Source organism: Hyperolius riggenbachi, chromosome 11 (genome assembly GCF_040937935.1).
Source record: "Hyperolius riggenbachi isolate aHypRig1 chromosome 11, aHypRig1.pri, whole genome shotgun sequence".
Taxonomy (NCBI): domain Eukaryota; kingdom Metazoa; phylum Chordata; class Amphibia; order Anura; family Hyperoliidae; genus Hyperolius; species Hyperolius riggenbachi.
Genome location: NC_090656.1, coordinates 41289917 through 41312558, shown reverse-complemented (window position 1 = coordinate 41312558; position 22642 = coordinate 41289917). Strand labels below are relative to the sequence as shown.

Below are 22642 nucleotides of genomic sequence, written 5' to 3'. Positions count from 1 at the left end.
GTGGGCACTTCTGCGGCCAATCTGACAGTATATTGTGGGCACTTCTGCGGCCAATCTGACAGTATATTGTGGGCACTTCTGCGTCCAATCTGACAGTATATTGTGGGCACTTCTGCGTCCAATCTGACAGTATATTGTGGGCACTTCTGCGGCCAATCTGACAGTATATTGTGGGCACTTCTGCGGCCAATCTGACAGTATATTGTGGGCACTTCTGCGGCCAATCTGACAGTATATTGTGGGCACTTCTGCGTCCAATCTGACAGTATATTGTGGGCACTTCTGCGGCCAATCTGACAGTATATTGTGGGCACTTCTGCGGCCAATCTGACAGTATATTGTGGGCACTTCTGCGGCCAATCTGACAGTATATTGTGGGCACTTCTGCGGCCAATCTGACAGTATATTGTGGGCACTTCTGCGGCCAATCTGACAGTATATTGTGGGCACTTCTGAGGCCAATCTGAGAGTATATTGTGGGCACTTCTGCGGCCAATCTGACAGTATTTTGTGGGCACTTCTGCGGCCAATCTGACAGTATATTGTGGGCACTTCTGCGGCCAATCTGACAGTATATTGTGGGCACTTCTGCAGCCAATCTGACAGTATTTTGTGGGCACGTCTGCGGCTAATCTGAATGTATTTTGTGGGTAAATCTGCGGCCAATCTTCGTGTATTTTGTGGGATAATCTGCAGCCAATCTGAATGCATTTTGTGGGTAAATCTGCAGCCAATCTGAATGTATTTTGTGGGTAAATCTGCAGCCAATCTTTGTGTATTTTGTGGGCACTTCTGCAGCCACTCTTTGTGTATTTTGTGGGTAAATCTGCAGCCAATCTTTGTGTATTTTGTGGGGACATCTGCTGCTAGATTTTTTTCTTTTCCAAGGGGGGGGGGGGGGGGGTTGTTGGTCTGCCGGTCTGTCGGCCCTCCACCATGTGGTCTGGAAAAAATCCATGCCCACGAAGTTGGACAGCACTGGGATAGAAGAAATAAGGCTGAAAATTTTGCTACAGAATCTCTTTAAGCATTTGTGTCTCTCTTTGTTCTTCCTATCCTTCTTCTTCTGCTTTTTCTCCCTCTCGTTTGCCTTACCCCTTTCCCGCTCCCCCTTAGGCACAGTTCACATCTGCGTTTTTTTATGTAACGTAACCGGAACGTATACTGTACAAACGGAACGGATGTGAAAGGAACCAATGTTAACCTATTTGACTGATCTCATGCGTCCTGGTATGGATACGTTACGTTCCCCGGACCAAAAAAATGCAGCAGGCCCTAATGTTTCCGGACTGTTCTGCCCAGCGGAACGGAACCGGACAAAAAAAAACACTTTTGCATTGGAGCAATGGAGAACGGAACGTTTCTTCACACTAGTGAAGAAACTGACCGTTCCATGGGGCTGTGGGGGTGCGCACCTGAGCGGCGGGAGGGTGAGGGAGGGTGCAGCAGCCGGGTGGGTGGGTGAGGGTAACCGGGCCTTAAATACATACCTATAAGCCAGCGGTAGAGGCTTCCATCTTCTTCCATGTCATGTGACTAGTCACATGACGCGTGCAAGAAGAAGCCTCTGCCGTTGCCATTAGGTATGTATTTGCTGGCAAACTGAGTGAAAACCGATCTGATCCATTGGTGATCAGATCAGTTTTCACAATCCGTTTGCCAAGGTGCACAGAGCCATCCGGAGAAGCGGAGACCGGGTCCAATCACCGGATCCGTTTGGCTCATATTTTCTAATGTGAACTGGGCCTTACTCTGTTCTTTATTTTGCCTCATTTTTCCCCCATACTTTGCTCCATTGTTTTCTCTTTTTCATTCTTCTCTCCTGAATCCCTCTTTCTCTGTTTCTTCCCATCTCAATTTTTTTCTATTTTCCCCACCATGCCTTCTCCTCCCACTAGCCTCACTTGCTTTTCTCCTTTATGCCCTTTTCGCCTTCTCCCTCTTATTTCTCTCTCTTTTCCTCTCGCATGACTTGTCATCAAGTCATAGTAGCGGCAGATAGCCTTAAATACACGTTAATGGATTTGGTAGTGTCATAATCTATCTGGAGAAAATGGTATGCCTCATTTAATTACCTTAAAGAGACTCTGAAGCGAGAATAAATCTCGCTTCAGAGCTCATAAATAGCAGGGGCACGTGTGCCCCTGCTAAAACGCCGCTATCCCGCGGCTAAACGGGGGTCCCTTCACCCCCAACCCACCCCCCGCAAAAGTGTGTCGTAGAAAGGTCGCAGAATTTCCCTTCCTGGAGGCAGGGCTAACGGCTGCAGCCCTGCCTCCAGTCGCGTCTGTCAGCGGCGCATCGCCGCCTCTCCTCCGCCCCTCTCAGTGAAGGAAGACAGAGAGGGGCGGGGGAGAGGCGGAGATACGCGCTGACAGACGCGCGTGGGGCAGGGCTGCGGCGGTTAGCCCTGCCCCAACCAGGAAGCGCTCCCCGGGTGTATCGAGGGGGATTTGGGGGTGAAGGGACCCCGTTAAGCCGCGCTATAGCGGCGTTTTAGCAGGGGCACACGTGCCCCTGCTATTTATGAGGTCTGAAGCGAGATTTATTCTCGCTTCAGACTCTCTTTAAGAAGTGTTGGCACAAGCTGTCTCCAACTCTTGAATGCCAGCCTATAGTCAGATTATATGGAAAAAGTGAGAATTATCAGCATTGTATCTATGACATTTCCCAAGGGATGTATTCAATATATTTTATCTTACTTGCCTATAAATATACTCTGGGTAAGAACATCATAGCAACCAGTTTATCCTGGCATCATATCTATAGCAACAGCTTCCTAGATCCTGTCACCTCAGACCAGTTATCTGTTGTTAAGTGCTAAAATATCAAATTTTCATGCTAAAAATACATGAACAAGTGGAATAAACTAGTATTACAATGGAAATATTTTCCAATAATGCTCTCATTCTCATGATTAACCACTTAAGGACCAGGGGGTTTTGTGCTGATCTGTGCAGCGTGGGCTTTCCAGCCCACAGCACAGATCAGCAGGCAGCCAGGGCGACTAGACTTCCCCCCCCCCCTTTTTTTCCCCACTTCCCCCCCCCCCCCCCGCAGCGATTCCAAGTCTCGCTCCCTTTCCCTCCCTCCCCTTCTCTTTCTGTGCGGCACAGGACAGCGATCCGTCCTGCGCCGCCTCTGACAGGCTTCAGCCTATCAGATGCCGGCGATCCCTGGTTAATCAGAGGCCGGGGATCGCCGATCTCCTTTACGGCACTGCTGCACAGCAGCGCCGTATGATGTAAACAGCGGGGATTTCTTCCCCACGTGTTTACAATTAGCCTGCGAGCTGCGATCGGATGCTCGCAGGCTGTTCATGGAGACACCCTCCGTGAACTGACATGGATCGAGCGGCCGTTTCTATGTCCATAATTAAAAAAATAAAAAAATAGAATCAGTTTACTGGAGAGAGCACTAGGAGTAACACATACAAGAAATTTAGAAGCAAATTTATTTTTTATTAGGCTGGCTTTGTCTGGTAATTTTTACTAATTAGCCAGTTGAGCTTCCAGGCTTTGTCTTTCTGTAGGCTACCTGCTAACGTGATTCAAAGTAAGAGACGGCACACAACAGGTCTTTAGCAACCTTGCTGTATTGGAGTTATCAAAGTACACTACTAGGTTTGGGAGAAGCCTCGCAACTCTTCTGATTGATATGGGTCTTCCCTGCAAGCGAAATTGTTTCTGCTACAGTTACCGTATATGTGGGAATGATGACTGCTCTTGGTGGCTGCACTTGTTATGTGGGGAAAAGGTATCTGCACTTCTTCTATGGGCGAATGATGGCTGCACTTGTTATATTGGGAAATGGTGTCTGCACTTCTTATATGAGAAAATAATGGCTGCACTTGTTATACAGGGAGATGTTGGCAGCAATTCTTATATGGGATTGTGGAAATGATAGCTTTACTTTTTATAAGAGGAAATTGGCTGCACTTGTTATATGTTGGAATGATTTCTGCACTTGTTAGATGTGGGAATGATTTCTGCACTTGTTATATGTGGGAATGATTTCTGCACTTGTTATATGTGGGAATGATTTCTGCACTTGTTATATGTGGGAATGATTTCTGCACTTGTTATATGGGGGAATGATTTCTGCACTTGTTATATGTGGGAATGATTTCTGCACTTGGTATATGGGGGAATGGTGGCAGCACTTCTTATGTGGGAATGATGGCTGAACATGTTATACAAGGAAATGGTGGCAGCACTTCTTATTTTGAAGAGTTATGGCTGCACTAGTCATATGTGTGAATAATGGCTGCACTTGTTATACAAGGAAATGGTGACTGCACTTCTTCTATGGGAGAATGATGGCTGCATGTGTAATATGGGGAAATTGTGTCTGCACTTGTTATATGGAAGAATGATGGCTGCGCTTGTTATATGGTTAAATGGTGACTGCAGGTCGTATATTGTCGAATGATGGATGCACTTGTTATATGTGGGAATCATGCTTGCACTTGTAATATGGATAAATGGTGTCTGCACTTCTTATATGGGGGAATGATGGCTGCACTTGTTATATGGGGGAATGATGGCTGCACTTATTATATGGGGAAATGGTGTCTGCACTTGTTATATGTGGGAATCATGCTTGCACTTGTTATATGGATAAATGGTGTCTGCACTTCTTATATGGGTGAATGATGGCTGCACTTGTTATATGTGAGAATGATGACTGCACTTATTATATGGGGAAATGGTGTCTGCACTTGTTATATGTGGGAATAATGGCTGCACTTGTTATACAAGGAAACTGTGGCAGCACTTTGAATATGGGAGAATGATGGCTGTACTTGTTATATGGGGAAATGGTAGCAGCACTTGGTTTATGGGGAATAGTAGCAGCACTTGTTATATGGGGAAATGGTAGCAGCACTTCTTATATGGGAGAATGACGGCTGCACATTTTATATGTGGGAATGATGGCTGCACTTGTTATATGTGGCAATGATGGCTGCACTTGTTATACAGGGAAACTGTATCTGCACTTCTTATATGGGAGAATGATGGCTGCATGTGTAATATGGGGAAATAGTGGCAGCACTTGTTATATGGGGAATAGTGGCAACACTTGTTATGAGGAAATGGTGGCAGCACTTCTTATGTGGGAAAATGATGGCTGCACTTGTTATATGAAGGAATCATGGCTGCACTTATATGTGGAAATGGTGGCAGCACTTCTTATATGGGAGACTGATGGCTGCACTTTGTTATATGGGGAAATGGTGGCAGCACTTCTTATATGGGAGACTGATGGCTGCACTTGTTATACGGGAATAGGATTCTTGTACTTGTTATATGGGGAAATGGTGTCTTCACGGGAGAATAATGGCTGCCCTTTTATATGTGGGAATTATGGCTGCATCTGTTATACAGGGAAATGGTGGCAGCACTTAGTATATGGGAGAATGAGGGCTTCATTGTTATATGTTTAAATGATGGCTACACTTGTTATACAGGGAAATGGTGGCAGCACTTTGTATATGGGAGTACTTTGGCTGCACTTGTTATATGGGGAAATCTGTTCTGCACTTCTTGGCAGTACTTCTTATGTGGGAAAATTATGGCTGCACGTGTTATACAGGGAAATGGTGGCAGCACTTCTTATTTTGATCAGTTATGGCTGCACTTGTTATATGTGGGAATGATGGCTGCACTTGTGATACAGGGAAATGGTGGCAGCACTTTGTATATGGGAGTATGTTGGCTGCACTTGTTATAAGGGGAAATGGTGTCTGCACTTGTTATATGGGTGAATGATGAATGCACTTGTCATACCGGGAAATGGTGTGTGTATATAGGAAAATGATGGCTTCACTTGTTATATGGGGAAATGGTGGCAGCACGTCATATATTGTAGAATGATGAATGCACTTGTTATATGGTAGAATTATGGTTGAACTTGTTATATGGGGAAATGGTGTCTGCACTTCTTATATGGGAGAATAATTGCTGCACTTGTTATGTATGGGACTGATGGCTGCACTTGTTATAAGGGGAAATGGTGTCTGCACTGGCATATGTATATGGGAGAATGATGTATATGGGAGAATATTGGCATCACTTGTTATATGTGGGCATGGTGGCTGCTCTTGTCATATGGAGAAATGGTGGCAGTATGTCGTATATGGTAGAATGATGGATGCACTTGTTATTTGTGGGAATGATGGTTGCTTTTTTATATGTGGAAATGGTGTATGCACTGGTTATATGTGGGAATGATGGCTGCACTTGTTATATGGGGAAATGGTGTCTGCACTTCTTCTATGGTAGAATGATTGCTGCACTTGTTCTATGAGGAAATGGTGTCTGCACTACTTATATGGGAGAATGATTGCTGCACGTGTTATGTATGAGACTGATTGCTTCACTTGTTATATGTGGGCATGGGTGGCTGCACTTGTCATAAGGGGAAATGGTTGCAGCAGGTTGTATATGGTAGAATGGCTTCACTTGTTATAGGTTGGAATGATGGCTGCACTTGTTATATGGGGAAATGGTGGCAGCATGTCGTATATTGTAGAATGATTAATGCACTTGTTATATGTGGGAATGATGGTTGCACTTGTTATATGGGGAAATGGTGTCTGCACTTATATGGTAGAATGATTGCTGCACTTGTTCTATAAGGAATTGGTATCTGCACTGCTTATATGGGAGAATGATGGCTGCACTTGTTATATAGGGAAATGTTGGCAGCACTTCTTATATGGGAGAATGATGGCTGCACTTGTCATATGGGGAAATGCTGGCAGAACTTCTTATATGGGAAAATCATGGCTGCCCTTGGTGTATGTGGAAATTATACTTACACTTGTTATATTTGGAAATGACGTCTGCAATTCTTATATGAAAGACTAATGGCTGCACTTGTTATACAGGAAAATGTTGGCAGCACGTCATATATGGGAGAATGATAGCTACACCTGTTATATGTTAGAATGATGGCTGCATTTACTATATGTGGAAATAGTGTATGCACTGGTTATATGTGAGAGAATGATGGCTGCACTTGTTATTTGGTGAAATGGTGTCTGCACTTCTTATATGGGAGATTGATGGCTGCACGTGTTATATGGTGAAATGGTGTCTGCACTTCTTATATGGGAGAATGATGGCTGCACTTGTTATACAGGGAAATTGTGGCAGCATTTCTAATATTGGAGATTGATGGCTGCACTTGTTACATGAGGAAATGATGGCAGCACTTCTTATATGGGAGAATGATGGCTTCATGTGTTATACAGGGAAATGGTGGAAGCAAGTCGTATATGGTAGAATGATGGATGCACTTGTTATATGTGGGAATGATGGCTGCACTTTTTACATGTGGAAATTTTGTGTGCTCTGCTTATATGTGGGAATGATGGCTGCACTTTCTATATGGGAGAATGATTGTTGCACTTGCTATGTGTAGGCATGGTGGCTTCACTTCTCATATGGAGAAATGGTGGCAGCATGTCGTATATGGTAGAATGATGGATGCACTTGTTATATGTGGGAATGATGGCTGCTTTTTTTATATGTGGAAATTTTGTGTGCACTTGTTATATGTGGGAATGATGGCTGCACTTGTTCTATGAGGAAATGGTGTCTGCACTTCTTGTATGGGAGAATGATGGCTGCACTTGTTATACTGTATGTGGGAATGATTGCTGCACTTGTTATATGGGGAAATGGTGTCTGTACTTTTTATATGGGAGAATGATAGCTGCACTTGTTATATGGGGAAATGGTGTCTGCACTTGTATGGTAGAATGATTGCTGCACTTGTTCTATGAGGAAATGGTGTCTGCACTTCTTATATGGGAGAATGATGGCTGCGCTTGTTATATGGGGAAATGTTGGCAGCACTTCTTATATGGGAGAATGCTGGCTACACTTGTCATTTGTCATATGGGGAAATGCTGGCAGCACTTCTTATATGGGAAATGAATGGCTGCCCTTGGTATATGTGGGAATGATACTTGCACTTGTTATATGGGGAAATGGTGTCTGCATTTCTTGTATGAGAGAATGATGGCTGCACTTGTTATGCGGGAAAATGGTGGCAGCACTTTACATATGGGAGAATGATAGCTACACCTGTTAAATGTGGGAATGATGGCTGCACTTTCTATATGTGGAAATGGTGTGTGCACTGGTTATATGTGAGAGAATGATGGCTGCACTTGTTATATGGTGAAATGGTGTCTGCACTTCTTATATTGGAGAATGATGGCTGCACTTGTTATATGGGATATGAGAGAATAATGGCTGCATGTGTTATACAGGGAAATGGTGGCAGCAAGTTGTATATGGTAGAATGATGAATGCACTTGTTATTTGTGGGAATGATGGCTGCACTTTTTACGTGTGGAAATTGTGTGTGCACTGGTTATATGTGGGAATGATGGTTGCACTTGTTATATGGGGAAATTGTGTCTGCACTTCTTTTATGGTAGAATGATGGCTGCACTTGTTATATGGGGAAATGGTGTCTGCACTTCTTATATGGTAGAATGATGGCTGCACTTGTTATATGGGGAAATGGTTTCTGCACTTCTTATATGGGAGAATGATGGATGCACTTTTTATATGGGGAAATTGAGGCTTCACTTGTTATTTATGGGAATGATGGCTGCACTTGTTATATGGTGTCTACACGTTTTATATGAGAAACTGATGGCTGCACTTGTTATACAGGGAAATGGTGGCAGCACTTCTTATACGGGTGAATGATGGCTGCACTGCCAGCCTCCTCTCCACACAACGTAATGCACCCCTTCCCCCCAGTCCTTTCTCTGGCTCACCCACACTTCACCCACCATATTCCTACCAACCCTTTGCCACCCCTCCACCACTACCACATGCTATTGCTCCACCTGCTTCTCCAGCTGGTCCCAGTGCTTTCTCCCTCCATCCTCAACCCACCCATTCCTAGACCCCCACTGGTCCCCAAACTCCCAGCCAACCCCCTTCCAGCCCCTCCACACTCCTCTTGCATCCGCAGACCACACCATAATAATCTCATTCCCATCCATACAACCCCCAGGCACTCTCTCCCTCTGTTTTGTGGTCTATGGAATGCCAGATCTGTCCGCAACAAGCTCACATCCATCCATGAGCTCTTCCTCTCTAAATCCCTCACCTTCCTCGCCCTCACAGAGACATGGCTCACCCCCTCTGACTGTACCGCAGCCGCTGCTCTCTCCTATGGGGGACTGCATCTCAGTCACACCCCCAGACCTGACAACAGGTCTGGAGGAGGAGTGGGTCTGCTTCTCTCCGCACCCTGCACCTTCCGGGTCCTATCACCGCCCCCTTCCCTGCACTTCTCATCCTTCGAGGCCCATGTAATCCGCCTGTACCAACCTCTCCTAGCCATCATTGCGGTCCTATATCACCCCCCATCTGCTCCAACTTCACTCTTCCTGGACAACCTGGCCTCCTGGCTCCCCCACATCCTGTCATCTGACCTCCCCACCATCATACTCGGGGATTTCAACTTACCTATCGATGAGCCTGTCTCCACTGCTGCCAAGCAGCTACTCTCCCTCACCAAATCCCTTGGTCTCTCTCAGCACACAAATTCCACCACCCACCGCGCTGGTCATACTCTTGACCTCATATTCTCAAAGTCCACCTCCCTCAGCAACCTGGACATCGCACCTTTCCCTATCTCTGACCATCACCTCCTCACCTTCACTATCTCCCCACCAACAACTTCTCTCCCCACCCCTCAGCCTGGTCGATGGCAGAGAGACCTACGTAATCTCAACCCAAATGTCCTAGCAAGTCCCCTTCTCTCCCTCTCCTCCCACCTACCCACCCTAACATGCCCCAATGAAGCGGCTGCACAATATAACCTTGCCCTCTCATCTGCTTTAGATCAAGCTGCCCCCTCAATCTTCCGCCCTATCAAGCCCCCCAACCCCCAACCCTGGCACAACACCCACACACGTAACCTCAGGAAAGAAACTCGAGCAGCCGAACGGAAATGGAGGAAATCACATCTCAATGCTGACTTCCTAGATTACAAGGCCAAACTGTTACTCTTCCACACTGCCCTCTCCGAGGCTAAACAAAGGTACTTTGCAGCACTGATTGTAACCCAAGCTTCCAACCCTCGACAGCTTTTTGCTACCTTCAATTCCCTCCTCAACCCCACTCCTCCCCCTCCCAGCTCCTCCCTCTCAGCCAATGACCTTGCCAACCACTTCACCACTAAAATTGCAACAATACGCAATGAAATTTCCCTCCTCCATCCCTCCCTTACCAATGCGTCTCAGGTTGTCCCCTTGCCTTCCCTCCCAGCGGCTCCCTTGTCTCATCCACCCCTCGCCTCTTTTGCTCCTGCCACCATTGATGAAGTCAGCCTGCTGCTAGTGGCTTCCCCCCCCACATCCTCTCCCTGTGATCCGGTACCCGCGAATACTCTTCGTCCCCACTTCTCTGACCTGGCCCCAGTCCTCCCCTCCTTGTTCAATCTCTCCCTTTCCACAGGCATCTTCCCCAAAGCATTCAAACAGGCCACTGTGCTTCCCCTGCTGAAAAAACCCTCACTCGACCCATCCCTACCCTCAAACTACCGCCCAATCTCCCTCCTTCCCTATGCTTCTAAACTCCTCGAACGCCTAGTCCACCAGCGCATTACCCAATACATCAACACCAATGCCCTACTTGACCCCCTACAGTCTGGATTCCGACCTGCGCACTCAACTGAAACAGCCCTCGCCAAGGTGGTCAACGACCTTTCCCTTGCCAAGGCCAAAGGCAGTTATTCCATCCTGCTCCTCCTTGACCTCTCTGCAGCATTTGACACTGTTGACCACTCCCTCCTCCTCCAATCACTACAGTCCATGGGCATCCATGAGCTTGCCTTGGCCTGGATCTCCTCCTACCTATCCAATCGCTCCTTCACCACTTCCTTCAATGGCTCCTCCTCAACTCCTGCCCCCCTTTCAGTTGGGGTCCCCCAGGGCTCTGTTCTAGGCCCCCTTCTTTTCTCCATATACACTTCCTCAATTGGCAAGCTTATCTCCTCCCTGGGCTTCAATTACCACCTTTATGCAGATGACACTCAGATTTACCTCCATACCCCCGATCTCTCAGCCACCACCATAAACAAGGTCTCTCAGCAATTTCCTCCTGGATGTCAGCTAGGTTCCTAAAGCTTAACCTAGACAAAACTGAGCTCCTGATCTTTCCACCCCATGCTGCTGCACCCATCCCAGGTTTCCACCTCACAATCGACAACACAACCATTCTCCCTACCTCCCAGGCCCGCTGCCTGGGTGTCACCTTGGACTCTGACCTCTCCTTCATCCCACACATCCAAAACATCACAAGAGCCTGCAATTTCCTCCTCCGTAATATCTCCAAGATCCGCCCATTCTTAACCCCGGACACGACCAAACTGCTCATCCATGCCCTCATCATCTCCCGCCTTGATTACTGTAACTCACTCCTTTCTGGCCTCCCCCTGAAACGCACTGCCCCCCTTCAATCAGTGATGAACGCGGCTGCAAGACTCATCCATTCTTCGCACCGCTCTGCATCCACATCTCCCCTTTGTGAATCCCTGCACTGGCTCCCTATCCGTCTCAGGATAAGTTTCAAGATTCTATGCCTGGCGTATAAATCTGTGCACAAAACATGCCCTACCTACATCTCGCAGCTTGTTCACAAGTATACACCAGGTCGCCCCCTCCGTTCCTCCAACGACCTTCGCCTCACCACCCCGCGCATTTCACACTCCCATGCCCGCCTGCAGGATTTCTCAAGAGCTGCCCCCACCCTCTGGAATGCCCTTCCACCACCCATCAGACTTGCTCCCTCTTTCAACACATTCAAGCAAGCCCTCAAAACCCACCTCTTTATGATGGCCTACCCACCTCCTACCACACAGTAACTCTCTAAGGAATATTTAACAGCCCCCCCCCTAGTGTTTCCACCCCTCCCTTTAGATTTTAAGCCTCTGGCAGGGTCCTCCACTCCCTATTGTAATCTACAGGATCATGTGCTCCTGTCCTATGACAGCCTGTACTTGTATTACTGGGCCTACCTAACCAGCCCATATTGCATGATCATGTATTTTGTACAATTTGTATGTATAACTTTGTTCTATGTGTATAACCCTATGTATGTCATCCTTGTATCATTGTGTATATTTATTGTCCAGCGCTGCGTAATATGTTGGCGCTTTATAAATACAATAAATAATAATAATAATAATAATAATAATGTGGGAATGATGCTTGTACTTGTTATATGGGTAAATGGTGTCTGCACTTCTTATATGAGAAAATGATCGCTGCAGTTGTTATATGTGGGAATGATGGCTGCACTTGTTATACAGGGAAATGGTGGCAGCACGTCGTATATGGGAAAATGATAGCTACACCTGTTATATGTGAAAATAATGTCTGCACTTTACATGTGGCAATTGTGTGCACTGGTTATATGTGGAAGAATGATGGCTGCACTGGTTATATGGGGACATGGTGTCTGCACTTCTTATATGGGAGAATGGTGGCAGCACTTGTTTTACAGGGAAAATTGTGGCAGCCCTTCTTATGTTGGACAATGTTGACTGCAGTTGCTATATGTGGGAACGATAGCTGTACTTTTTATATGGGAACATTGGCTGCACTTGTTATATGTGGGAATGATGACTGCACTTGTTATATGGGGAAATGGTGGCTGCACTTCTTATATGGGAGAATGATGGCTGCATGTGTTATACAGGGAAATGGTGGCAGCACTTCTTATTTTGGAGAGTTATGGCTGTACTTGTTATATTGGGAATCATGGCTGCACTTGTTACAGGTATATGGGAGAATGATGGCTGCACTTTTTATATGGGGAAATTGAGGCTTCACTTATTTATGGGAATGATGGCTGCACTTGTTATATGGTGTCTACACGTTTTATATGAGAGACTGATGGCTGCACTTGTTATACAAGGAAATGGTGGCAGCACTTATATGGGAAAATGATGGCTGCACTTGTTATATGTGGGAATGATACTTGTACTTGTTATATGGGTAAATGGTGTCTGCACTTCTTATATGAGAAAATGATCGCCGCACTTGTTATATTGGGAATCATGGCTGCATTTGTTATATGGGAGAATGATGGCTGCACTTTTTATATGGGAGAATGATGGTAGCATTTGTTATATGGGGAAATGGCAGCAGCACTTGTTCTACAGGGAAAGGGTTTCTGCACTTCTTATAGGGGTATATGAGGACTGTACTTGTTATATGGGGAAATGGTGTCTTCACTTCTTATAATGCATGGGCTGGACAGTGTAATGGTTAAGGGCTCTGCCTCTGACACTGGAGACCTGGGTTCGAATCTCGGCTCTGCCTGTTCAGTAAGCCAGCACCTATTCAGTAGGAGACCTTGGGCAAGTCTCCCTAACACTACTACCGCCTATATAGCGCGTCCTAGTGGCTGCAGCTCTGGCGCTTTGAGTCCGCCAGGAGAAAAGCGCGATATAAATGTTCTGTGTTTGTTTATAAGGAAGAATGATGGCTGCGCTTGTTATAGGGAGATATGATAACTGTACTTGTTGTTTGAAAAAGTGTGGCAGCAGTTATTATATGGGAGAATGATGGCTACACTTTTATATGGGAGTATGATTGCTACACTTATATGTGAGAATGATGAGTGATCTCATTATATGATGAATGATGGCCATGATTGTTATATTATTTGGGAGAATCATGGCTACACTTGATATAGGGGTGTATGATGGCTGCGCTAATATTTGGGAGAATGATGACTGCACTTGTTGTATTGGAGAATGAGGGCTGTGCTTGTTATATGGGCGAATTATGGCTGTGCTTGTTATATGGGAGAATGAGGGCTGTGTTTGTTATATGGGAGAATGATGAGTGCTCTTGTTGGAGAATTATGGCTGTTTTTGTTATATTGAGGAAGGATGGCTTTGCTTGTTATATGGGAGAACGATGACTGCAAATAGATGATGTAGCAAAACACACACACAGGGTACACTGCAATTGATCTGTTCAGCACTTTTATGTGGAATTAAATCTTTATATTGTCTACTGTACTAGAGTTCGGGTCTTCTTTAACGTTGCCGCTGATCTGAGGTCTGTGTGTTAGTGATGGCCAGGGAGGTAGCGGTGCCTTTATTAGTAAACTAAGGGATCCGGCAGTACAGGAGGCACCTGCTGTGGGTGAAGTCCCAAGTGGCTGCTCGGCTTGCCTGGGCCAAGCCGCTACAATGTGTACACACAGTTAGGGTTGCAACGGTATGAAATTCCACGGTATGATAACCGTCTAAAAAAAATACCACGGTATGACAGTATAATGATATACGGTATTATACAATTATTTGGACCCGACCTTCCCCTTACATTAATTAATGTGCCTCCACCCCAGTATGGTGGCTAAACTACTCAATGAGCGCAGCTATAACCGTAATTCCTATTACAGCCTATGGCGGCACTGACTGCAGCCCGATCTCTGGCACTGTTTTTACAGAGCTCCCCTCCCACACCCCCTTGTATGGTAGCAAGGTATAGGTGCTTCCAGTATAGCTAGTTTGGTATAAGTGCCCCCAGTATAAGTAGCCTGGAATAGGTGCAGCCAGAAATAGGAGGGCAGGAATAGGTGTAGCCAGAGATAGGTGTAGTCAGTAATAGGTAGCCAGAGATAGGTGTAGTTAGTAATAGGTAGCTAGAGATAAGTGTAGTCAGTAATAGGTGGCCGTAGAATAGGTAGTCAAAGGATAGGTGAAGCCAGTATAGAGAGCCAGGTGGGACGCAGCGCGGGGTAAACAAATACTCACTTGCCAGGGATCCTGTATACGTGTGTACTTGCTTCTTTCTTCTTCCTGTCCTTGCGTTCCATCTTCTTGTAACAGCACACTGTAACAGGGAGATGGAATGCAAGAACAGGAAGGAGGAAGTAGTAAGAAATACACACGGGCAGGACCTGCCGGCAAGTGAGTATTTATTTCACCCCGCCGCTATTCGTGCACTCGCCACTGCGTCGCATCCCTGCCGCTTCATAACCCCGCCCTCAAAAATGGTAAAACAAGACTGTGAATGGTATGATTACCGTGCACAATCAAATCGTGGTATACCGCGGCAACCCTACACACAGTAATGGCTGCCATTTATTTATTGTGTTTGCTTATCAGGAATGTGCTCGGGTGTCGGGGACTGCTAAAGATCTGTCATTCCGGATCTTTACACACGCTAGGCGGACTACCAATTCTCGGTCATGGCGGTCTTTATCATCTGCTGTGGCCGATTTCACACCAGCGTGTGTATGTAGTTATAGTCTTGTCTTATATCTGATTATGTGTTACATAAAACCCTTGTGCGGAGAGCAGAACTTGTCTTTTCCCTGTGCCACCCTCCGCTGCAAGGGGCTTTGACCCATTTTATGAGTATTGTCTTCCTGATAACTTCATAACTGCGCTCCTGAGGAAAAGAACCTTGGATCTCTAAGTTTCATATTTTTAGGTATAAGTTTGTAGTTCAACTGGCCTTCAAAGCATATTTATATAATAGAGATGTGGGGGGTTTGAATTAATTGTTTTGGATCTGTTTGTATATTTGCATCCTTTGTAGGCATGTTGCTCGATCCTATAGAAGTTGTTTACACTTGTTTAGAAAATCTGGCCATGAATCAAGCCTATAGTTTGCGAGAAAAGCAGAGTATAGAAAAAAAAAGTGTTCAGGGCAGAATGGGGTAAATTTGCAAACCATCCAATTCGATACATTTACCAAAATCCATGCTGCAACATGGTTGCTTGGTTCTATCAGGCATGCTGATAAACCTTGGTCCCAAGTGCTGGATCGGTTGCACAGCAGTAACGGCTTTCAGTACCGCAATGGCTGACAGACCCCCGGCTGGTGCCCCCCCGGGAAGACACTTTTACACTTTGGAAGGGGGGCAGGGTGCAGGAGGGGGTGGGGTTAAGCCAATTCCTGATAATTTTATGCTGAAATCTATTAGAAATTGGTGTGTGGTGTATAGACGGGCAACAGATCTCTCTCTGATCAGATTCGAGTATAGAGGGAACTGTCTCATGGTCAATCTGTCCATACGTCAAGTGGTGTATGAGTACCTTTAGCCCCAAATTGTCGGTCGAGGGATTGAGTCTCTGCGAGGGCGTAGTCCTCGTGTGGTTAGGAGGCTTGTCATTTCATATATCTGTAAAAGAAACTACTGCCCTTTCTATATATATATAAAATTGAAGCAGGGTATCAATTTATACAAAGATCACTTTAATTGGTAGCAAAACAGATTATTACATATGAACTAAAATCGGTCATGAACAGCATTAAAAAATATTTGCATAATTCTTGAGTATCCCTACAGATTAGGTTAGTATCATTCGTGTTCTGCATCACATGAACCTGCTCATACATCTACTATTCCAATGTTGAAAACAATTAGATACGTGCCAATAATATCCCTGGTAATCTCAAGAGGGATAGTAGCCAGTAATTATTATACAGGATAGATTATTGGCACGTATCTTATTGTTTTCAACATTGGAATAGTAGATATATGAGCAGGTTTGTGTGGTGCAGACCATGAATGATACTAACCTAAACTGTAGGAATACTCAAGATTTCTGCAAATGTTTTTTAATGCTGTCCATGACCGTTTTTTTAGTTCAGATGTAATAATCTGTTTTGCTACCAATTAATGTGATCTGTGTATAAATTGATACCCTGCGCTGCCTCAATTTTATATATGTTACGGCCAGAACCCGAAGTGTGGCCACTTCTAGTTCTGGCCGGCCAATGTGCGAAGTGGCCGCAGCGGCCAATGTTAGAAATGTAATGTTTACGCCGTGTCGCTGCGGCCAAATTGATGACAACTTGCTTAATTTAATGAAATATAGCCGGCGGCAATGTAATAGAGGAAGCCGCCGGCTTTCGCACTGCCTCTCTCCTCTCCCCGATCCCCCCCCCCCCCCGTCTCCCATACAATAAGTAGCAGCCGGCGGTGCTTGCAGAAGCAATGAGCCGGCGGTGCTGGCAGCAGAGCGGGTGCTGGCAGAAGCAATGTCTGCAGCCTCCCCGCTCTGCTGCGACGAACGACTCTCCGGCTGCATGTCCCCGCCGGCTGCTACGTATATTGTATGGGAGGCGGGGAGAGGAGAGAGAGGGGAGAGGAGAGAGAGAGGGGGGCAGGGGGGGAGGGGGGAGAGAGGAGAGAGGCAGTGCGAAAGCCGGCGGCTTCCTCTATTACATTGCCGCCGGCTATATTTCATTAAATTAAGCAAGTTGTCATCAATTTGGCCGCAGCGACACGGCGCAAACATTACATTTCTAACATTGGCCGCTGCGCTGCGGCCACTTCGCACATTGGCCGGCCAGAACCCGAAGTGGCCGGCCAGAACTAGAAGTGGCCACACTACGGGTTCTGGCCGTAACATATATACAGCATACTCTAGATCAGAATTTTTGGGTGCTCCTCTTTTGTAGACAGCAGCGGGTGAAACACACTCGAACCCATATGGGTTCTTCCCCCCTCCCCTCCCCCCCCCCTCTAGAGCGCCTCCAAACTAAATTACTGTGTACTGCCCTTTCTAAGCCAGTCATTTTTATTGCACAGTTGTTTTTGCAGCTTATCTATGATTGCAGCACTTGCATGAATGTTTTGGGGGGATAAATATAACAATCAAACAATTAAAAGAACGTGACTCATCGTGATTTGTAGCTTCTCCACCATTAGAATGTTAGTGAATGAATTATTCAGCTCTCTCTCTAGTGTACGGATGGCACTGGCATTTACCAGAGAACATCAAAGCTTGCTCCGCTGTTAATGCCACTGTGTGATGTCTGACTCATTCATGTGTTACGGAGAAGTCCTTTAAGGTGAAGGTTCTGTGCCCATCTCCCTGCTATAACAGAGACTTCTAGTCAGCCATGGCGCTGTGTGTGTGTGTTTGCCTGAGGTTTTCCTGAAATGTTCCTTTATACACAAAGGAATGCCACCTGTTCAGTAGGATAAAATCAAGGTTCTGTTATATGTGTTTAAAGGGAACCAGCTACTATCCCCATCACTATAGTTACGTTGGTCCTGTAAAAAATAATCGCTTTTGGACAATGCTAATTGAAATCTACGCCCTGTTTGGGAGCTTTTATCCCTGCCAGGGCGTCTATTTCACTCACCGCATCCATGTGCTCTTGCTATTACCGCCAATCACGCCGCTTTCTTCCTCGATGCAGCCCAATCGTTCTGCTGTCAGTATGATGGCAGAGCTCTGTGACCCGGTCAGGAGCCGATTTCATTGGCTCCTGACCCCGTGATCACTGTGAGCCAATCTGCACTGCGCCTGCGCCGACTAGCCCCAGAGAACGGGGCTGCTATGGGAGAATCTATGAGGATTTAGAGCGCAGCAAGGAAGCGATCTGCGCAGAGGGGGCTGGAAGAAGCCTCAGGTATGTATAAACTTTTATGCCCCCTTGTCTCAGGTACAAGGGAGAGAGTCCAGAGACCACTGGTACTGAAGTGGTTAAGTAAAGTCTGTCCTTTGTCCTAATTTGTTTTTAATTACTATGCTTTATCATTAATGCAGAGTTTGTTATTTATACAGTGTGGGTTATAGAACTGTTTTTTTAGCTAGGCCTATTTTTAACATTGTTCTCTTTGATTTTCTCTGGTTCTCTTTAAAGTGAACCAGAGAGGAAGCACTCTCATGTATTTTACCATATATATCAGTGGGAACATTAGAGAAAAACCCTACCCTGCTCTCTGTTTCATTCTTCAGTGTTCAGCCTGCTTGTTTAACAGCCCTGATAAAATCCCCGAGTAAGCATTCAGTCTGGCTTTGCTCAGGAATCATTATAGCTGAGTCATTATAGCAGAGCCACAAGGGGGCAGGCTTAGGCATGAAAAGACATCAGAGAAGACAGACTCAGCTATAATGATTCCCGAGCAAAGCCAGACTGAAATGCTCAGTCAGGGATTTTATCAGGGTGATTAGAAGCAGGCTAAGCAGTGAATGATGAGACAGAGAGCAGGGTAGGGTTAGGGTTAGGTTTTCTCTAATGTTCCCACGGATATATATGGTAAAATACATGAGGGTGCTCCCTCTCTGGATCACTTTAAATATGTCACCTTATACTATAACATAGCTATGTTGATTCGGTTAATCCAAGACGTCCTAGAGGGAGATTGGTCATTAAACCATTTATGAATTAATCCTTTTCTAGCATATAGGCAGAGTATCTTGACCAAAGTAATCTGATGGTTGGAGAGGTTAGCATCTGTGTAAAGGGCCAGAAAAAGAGACTTAGGGTCTAGCACAATTCTTTCGCCCATAACCACTGTTAACAGCTCATTAACCATGACGCAAAAGTTTGTATCCTATTACATTACCAGAACATGTGAAAAAAAAGGAACCCTATTCCATTTGACATTTAGGGCATAGGCCAGACTTATCAGGATAAATAGCATGTAGTTGAACTGGTGTTCAATAGACTCTATAAACAAGTTTGCGGTGGAGAAATGTATCTACTGCCAAGATTGCAACGCCTTCCATGCTAGTCAGGACATGTCCCCGTTCATTATCCGTAAGAGGACCCACATCCATCTCCCATTTCACTCTAGCTTTGTCTAATCTAGGGGTAGTTTGAGGCATCAATCTGGCATAATCCTCAGAGAGGGGCCTATCTAGATGCTGTCGCATAAATTGGTCCAATTCCCACGCCCAAGATCCCCGGGAATTGGGTCTGCCAGGAGTGGCAGACTTGGAAATAACGAAACAGCATATTATTTGAAAGCCCATTTCTGTGTTTCAGTTGAGAAAATGTAAGGAGGGTACCTGAAGGGGCAAAGCTGTTCAACCTGTTTAATGCTTTTGCTAACCCTTACCTGGGGGTCTGAAATAGAGGTAAATTAAGGTAGCTTAGGATTTCCCCATAATAGCGTAAAGGGGGAGAGGGTATTCATCTTCTGCAATCCCATGAACATGGCTATATTTCACAGTGAGGATGTCTCATTGCAGACCAAAGGACTGGAAGCAGAAAAACATGGAGTCTTGTCCAAGATGATGGAGGGCAGCGTACGTCTGGGAAGATTAGAAGAGATGGTAAAGGTAAGACAGAGATTCACTTCCGTAAAGCAACTAATAAACATATGATTTTAAACTAAGCATAGAACATGGCTGGTTGCTGTGAGCAGATGCTATATTTGTTGTTGCATCTTCATTTGTGGATCATAGCTTAGTGCAATGATTTTCCCCGAAAAAGCACTGGTTTTCTACGTTCAACATGTAAACTGTATTATTAAATCCGCAATTTTTTCTATCTATCTACTATCTTCCCTCCAAAATGTTTTAAAACCTTGCCTCCTGTGTAATGTTGGGAAGATAAATCTTAAAAGAAAAAATAGTATCAGTGCTCCTGCTGCCCTCCTTTTCTTGCGAGGGGGCGTGGCCTGGACTGTAAAATAGAGTTGTATGGTATGTGATAGTTTGGACGCCACATTAATTTGGTTGCTCAAAACTATCGTTCTATTGGCCATAGCTAAGCAATATTTTTTAGGCTCTGAGTGTGTACAAATATCATATGATGAGTTAAAGAACACCTGAAGTGATGAGTGATGCGGGGGCTGCCATATTTATTTCCTTTTAAGCACTGTCAGGCTGTCCTGCTGCTCCTCTGCCTCTTATACTTGTAGCCATAGACCCTGAACAAGCATGCCGATCAGATGTTTTACTTACGGAAGCTTCATGCTTGTTATAGGTTGGTGATTCAGAAACTACTGATGCATGAAAGATCAGCAGGATGCTGAAGTGAGATGCATATGGTGGCTGTCATATTTATTTCCTTTTCAGCTATGCCAGTTCCCTGGCAATCCTGCTGATCTTTCTGGCTTCATTAGTGTCTTAATCACACACCTAAAACAAAACATACAGCTAATCCAGTTATCCAGTTAGAGCACCTGATCTGCATGCTTGCTCAGGGTCTATAGCTAAAGGTATTAGAGACAAAAGATCAGTTGTACAGCCAGGTGTCCTTTAAAGAGAACTGAATACTGAGTAAAAAATATTTTAAATAAACACATGAGGTAACTTCAAATGAACATTACATAGTTACCTTGTCATCAGTTCCTCTCAGAAACTCACCATTTTCTTCTGACAATAATCCCTTCCAGTTCTGACAATATTTTGTCAGATCTGAAATATATCAGTTGCTGTCAGTAAAATATCAGTTGCTGTCAGTAAAATATCAGTTGCTGTCAGTTATAGCTGAGAGGAAAAGTGATGTACCAGGTAATGTCCATGTTTCCCTATGGCTCAAGTGGGCGATGTTACAGTTTAACTGTGTGCTGACCAGAAAGCTGTTATGGGTAATAGCCATTTTCAAAATGCAGGACGGAGAATTCCCTTGATCACAGTGAACAAACAGGACGCGGGACAGGAGAAAGAGATTGAGGAGTAGACTACATGGGAGGTAAGTATGACTTGTGTATGCTTATTTTTAATTTTCAGTTCAGGTTTTCTTTCAGGGTGATGGTTTCAGGGACTGTGAGTGTTGATTTGGATTTTTTTGGGATGGGGATTTTTTTTTCTTGTTAGGTCTAATAATACTTTGAGAATGAAGATAGAGGTTAGCCATCCCCAAATGCATGTCGTAGACCTGGGTGCACAGATCTCTCACTAGCTTATATAGCAATACAATATAGCGTGAAGTAGTGATGGTCAGGTAGATGCAAACAACCCCGAGCCTATGCAAATCCATGCAAACCTCCATGCAAATCTATGCAGCCCAAAAATGAACCAACCAAATCCCGCCAAAGTACAATTCGACTGGCTCATCTCCAAGCCGCACAAATCCGCACCAACCCGAAGCCATCCGCATCCACCCGACCACATAGGACACAGAATGTCAGATGGTCATGGAACGCACAATCACCATAAAACAGTGGAAACTGCATATTAAAAAACTTTTTTTTTAAAAAAAAAAAGCCACCTCACTTTTTTTGATTTTAAACTGGTTTTAATCCATTTTATAAATACCAGGGTGCCTCTTTCCCTTTAACTGTAGCAAACTCAGGGTTTGGGGATGAGAGGAGAAAGACCCGGCAATAGATTATAATCTTATCTGAGAAGAAGGATCATACAATGTTTAATTTACACTGAACTGAGATGTGTATGGAGACTGCCATGTGTTTTGTAATTTTCTTTTAAACAATACCGGTTGACTGGCAACCTGCTGATCTTTGTGTTTGCAGTAGTATCTGGACCATACACCCTGAAACAAGCATGCAGCTAATCAAGTCACACTTCAGTCAGAAACACCTGACCTTCATGCTTGTTCAGGGTCTTGTGGCTTAAAGGGGTTCTGTGGATACTTCTAAAAACAAAAACTGACACTTACCTGGGGTTTCTACCGGCCCCCTGCAGCTGTCATGTCCCTCACCGTCCTCTACGATCTTCCATTCCCCGCCGCCGGTCATCATCCAATTATTCATCTAACTAAATAAATACAACTGCGGCTACGCACGTCCTAGCTCTCACTTGCATCTCCGGGAGCTTACTGCGCAGGTGCAGTACGCGAAAACTTCATACTGTGCCTGTGCAGTAAGCTCTCGGATACGCGAGTGGGAACTAGGACGTGCGCGGCCGCGTAGGCGCAGTT

General features: G+C 45.2%; 1 protein-coding gene across 6 annotated transcripts in view; it reads left to right on the top strand.

Moving 5' to 3' along the window:
• The window catches only part of CEP89 (centrosomal protein 89), a 363467-nt gene that overhangs the window by 124061 nt on the left and 216764 nt on the right, over positions 1-22642 (top strand). For all 6 annotated transcript variants that reach the window (XM_068259610.1, XM_068259609.1, XM_068259608.1 and 3 more), the window contains one exon: positions 20005-20094. In XM_068259610.1, coding sequence (XP_068115711.1) covers positions 20005-20094 — 90 coding nt within the window. The remainder of the gene's footprint in view (positions 1-20004; positions 20095-22642) is intronic.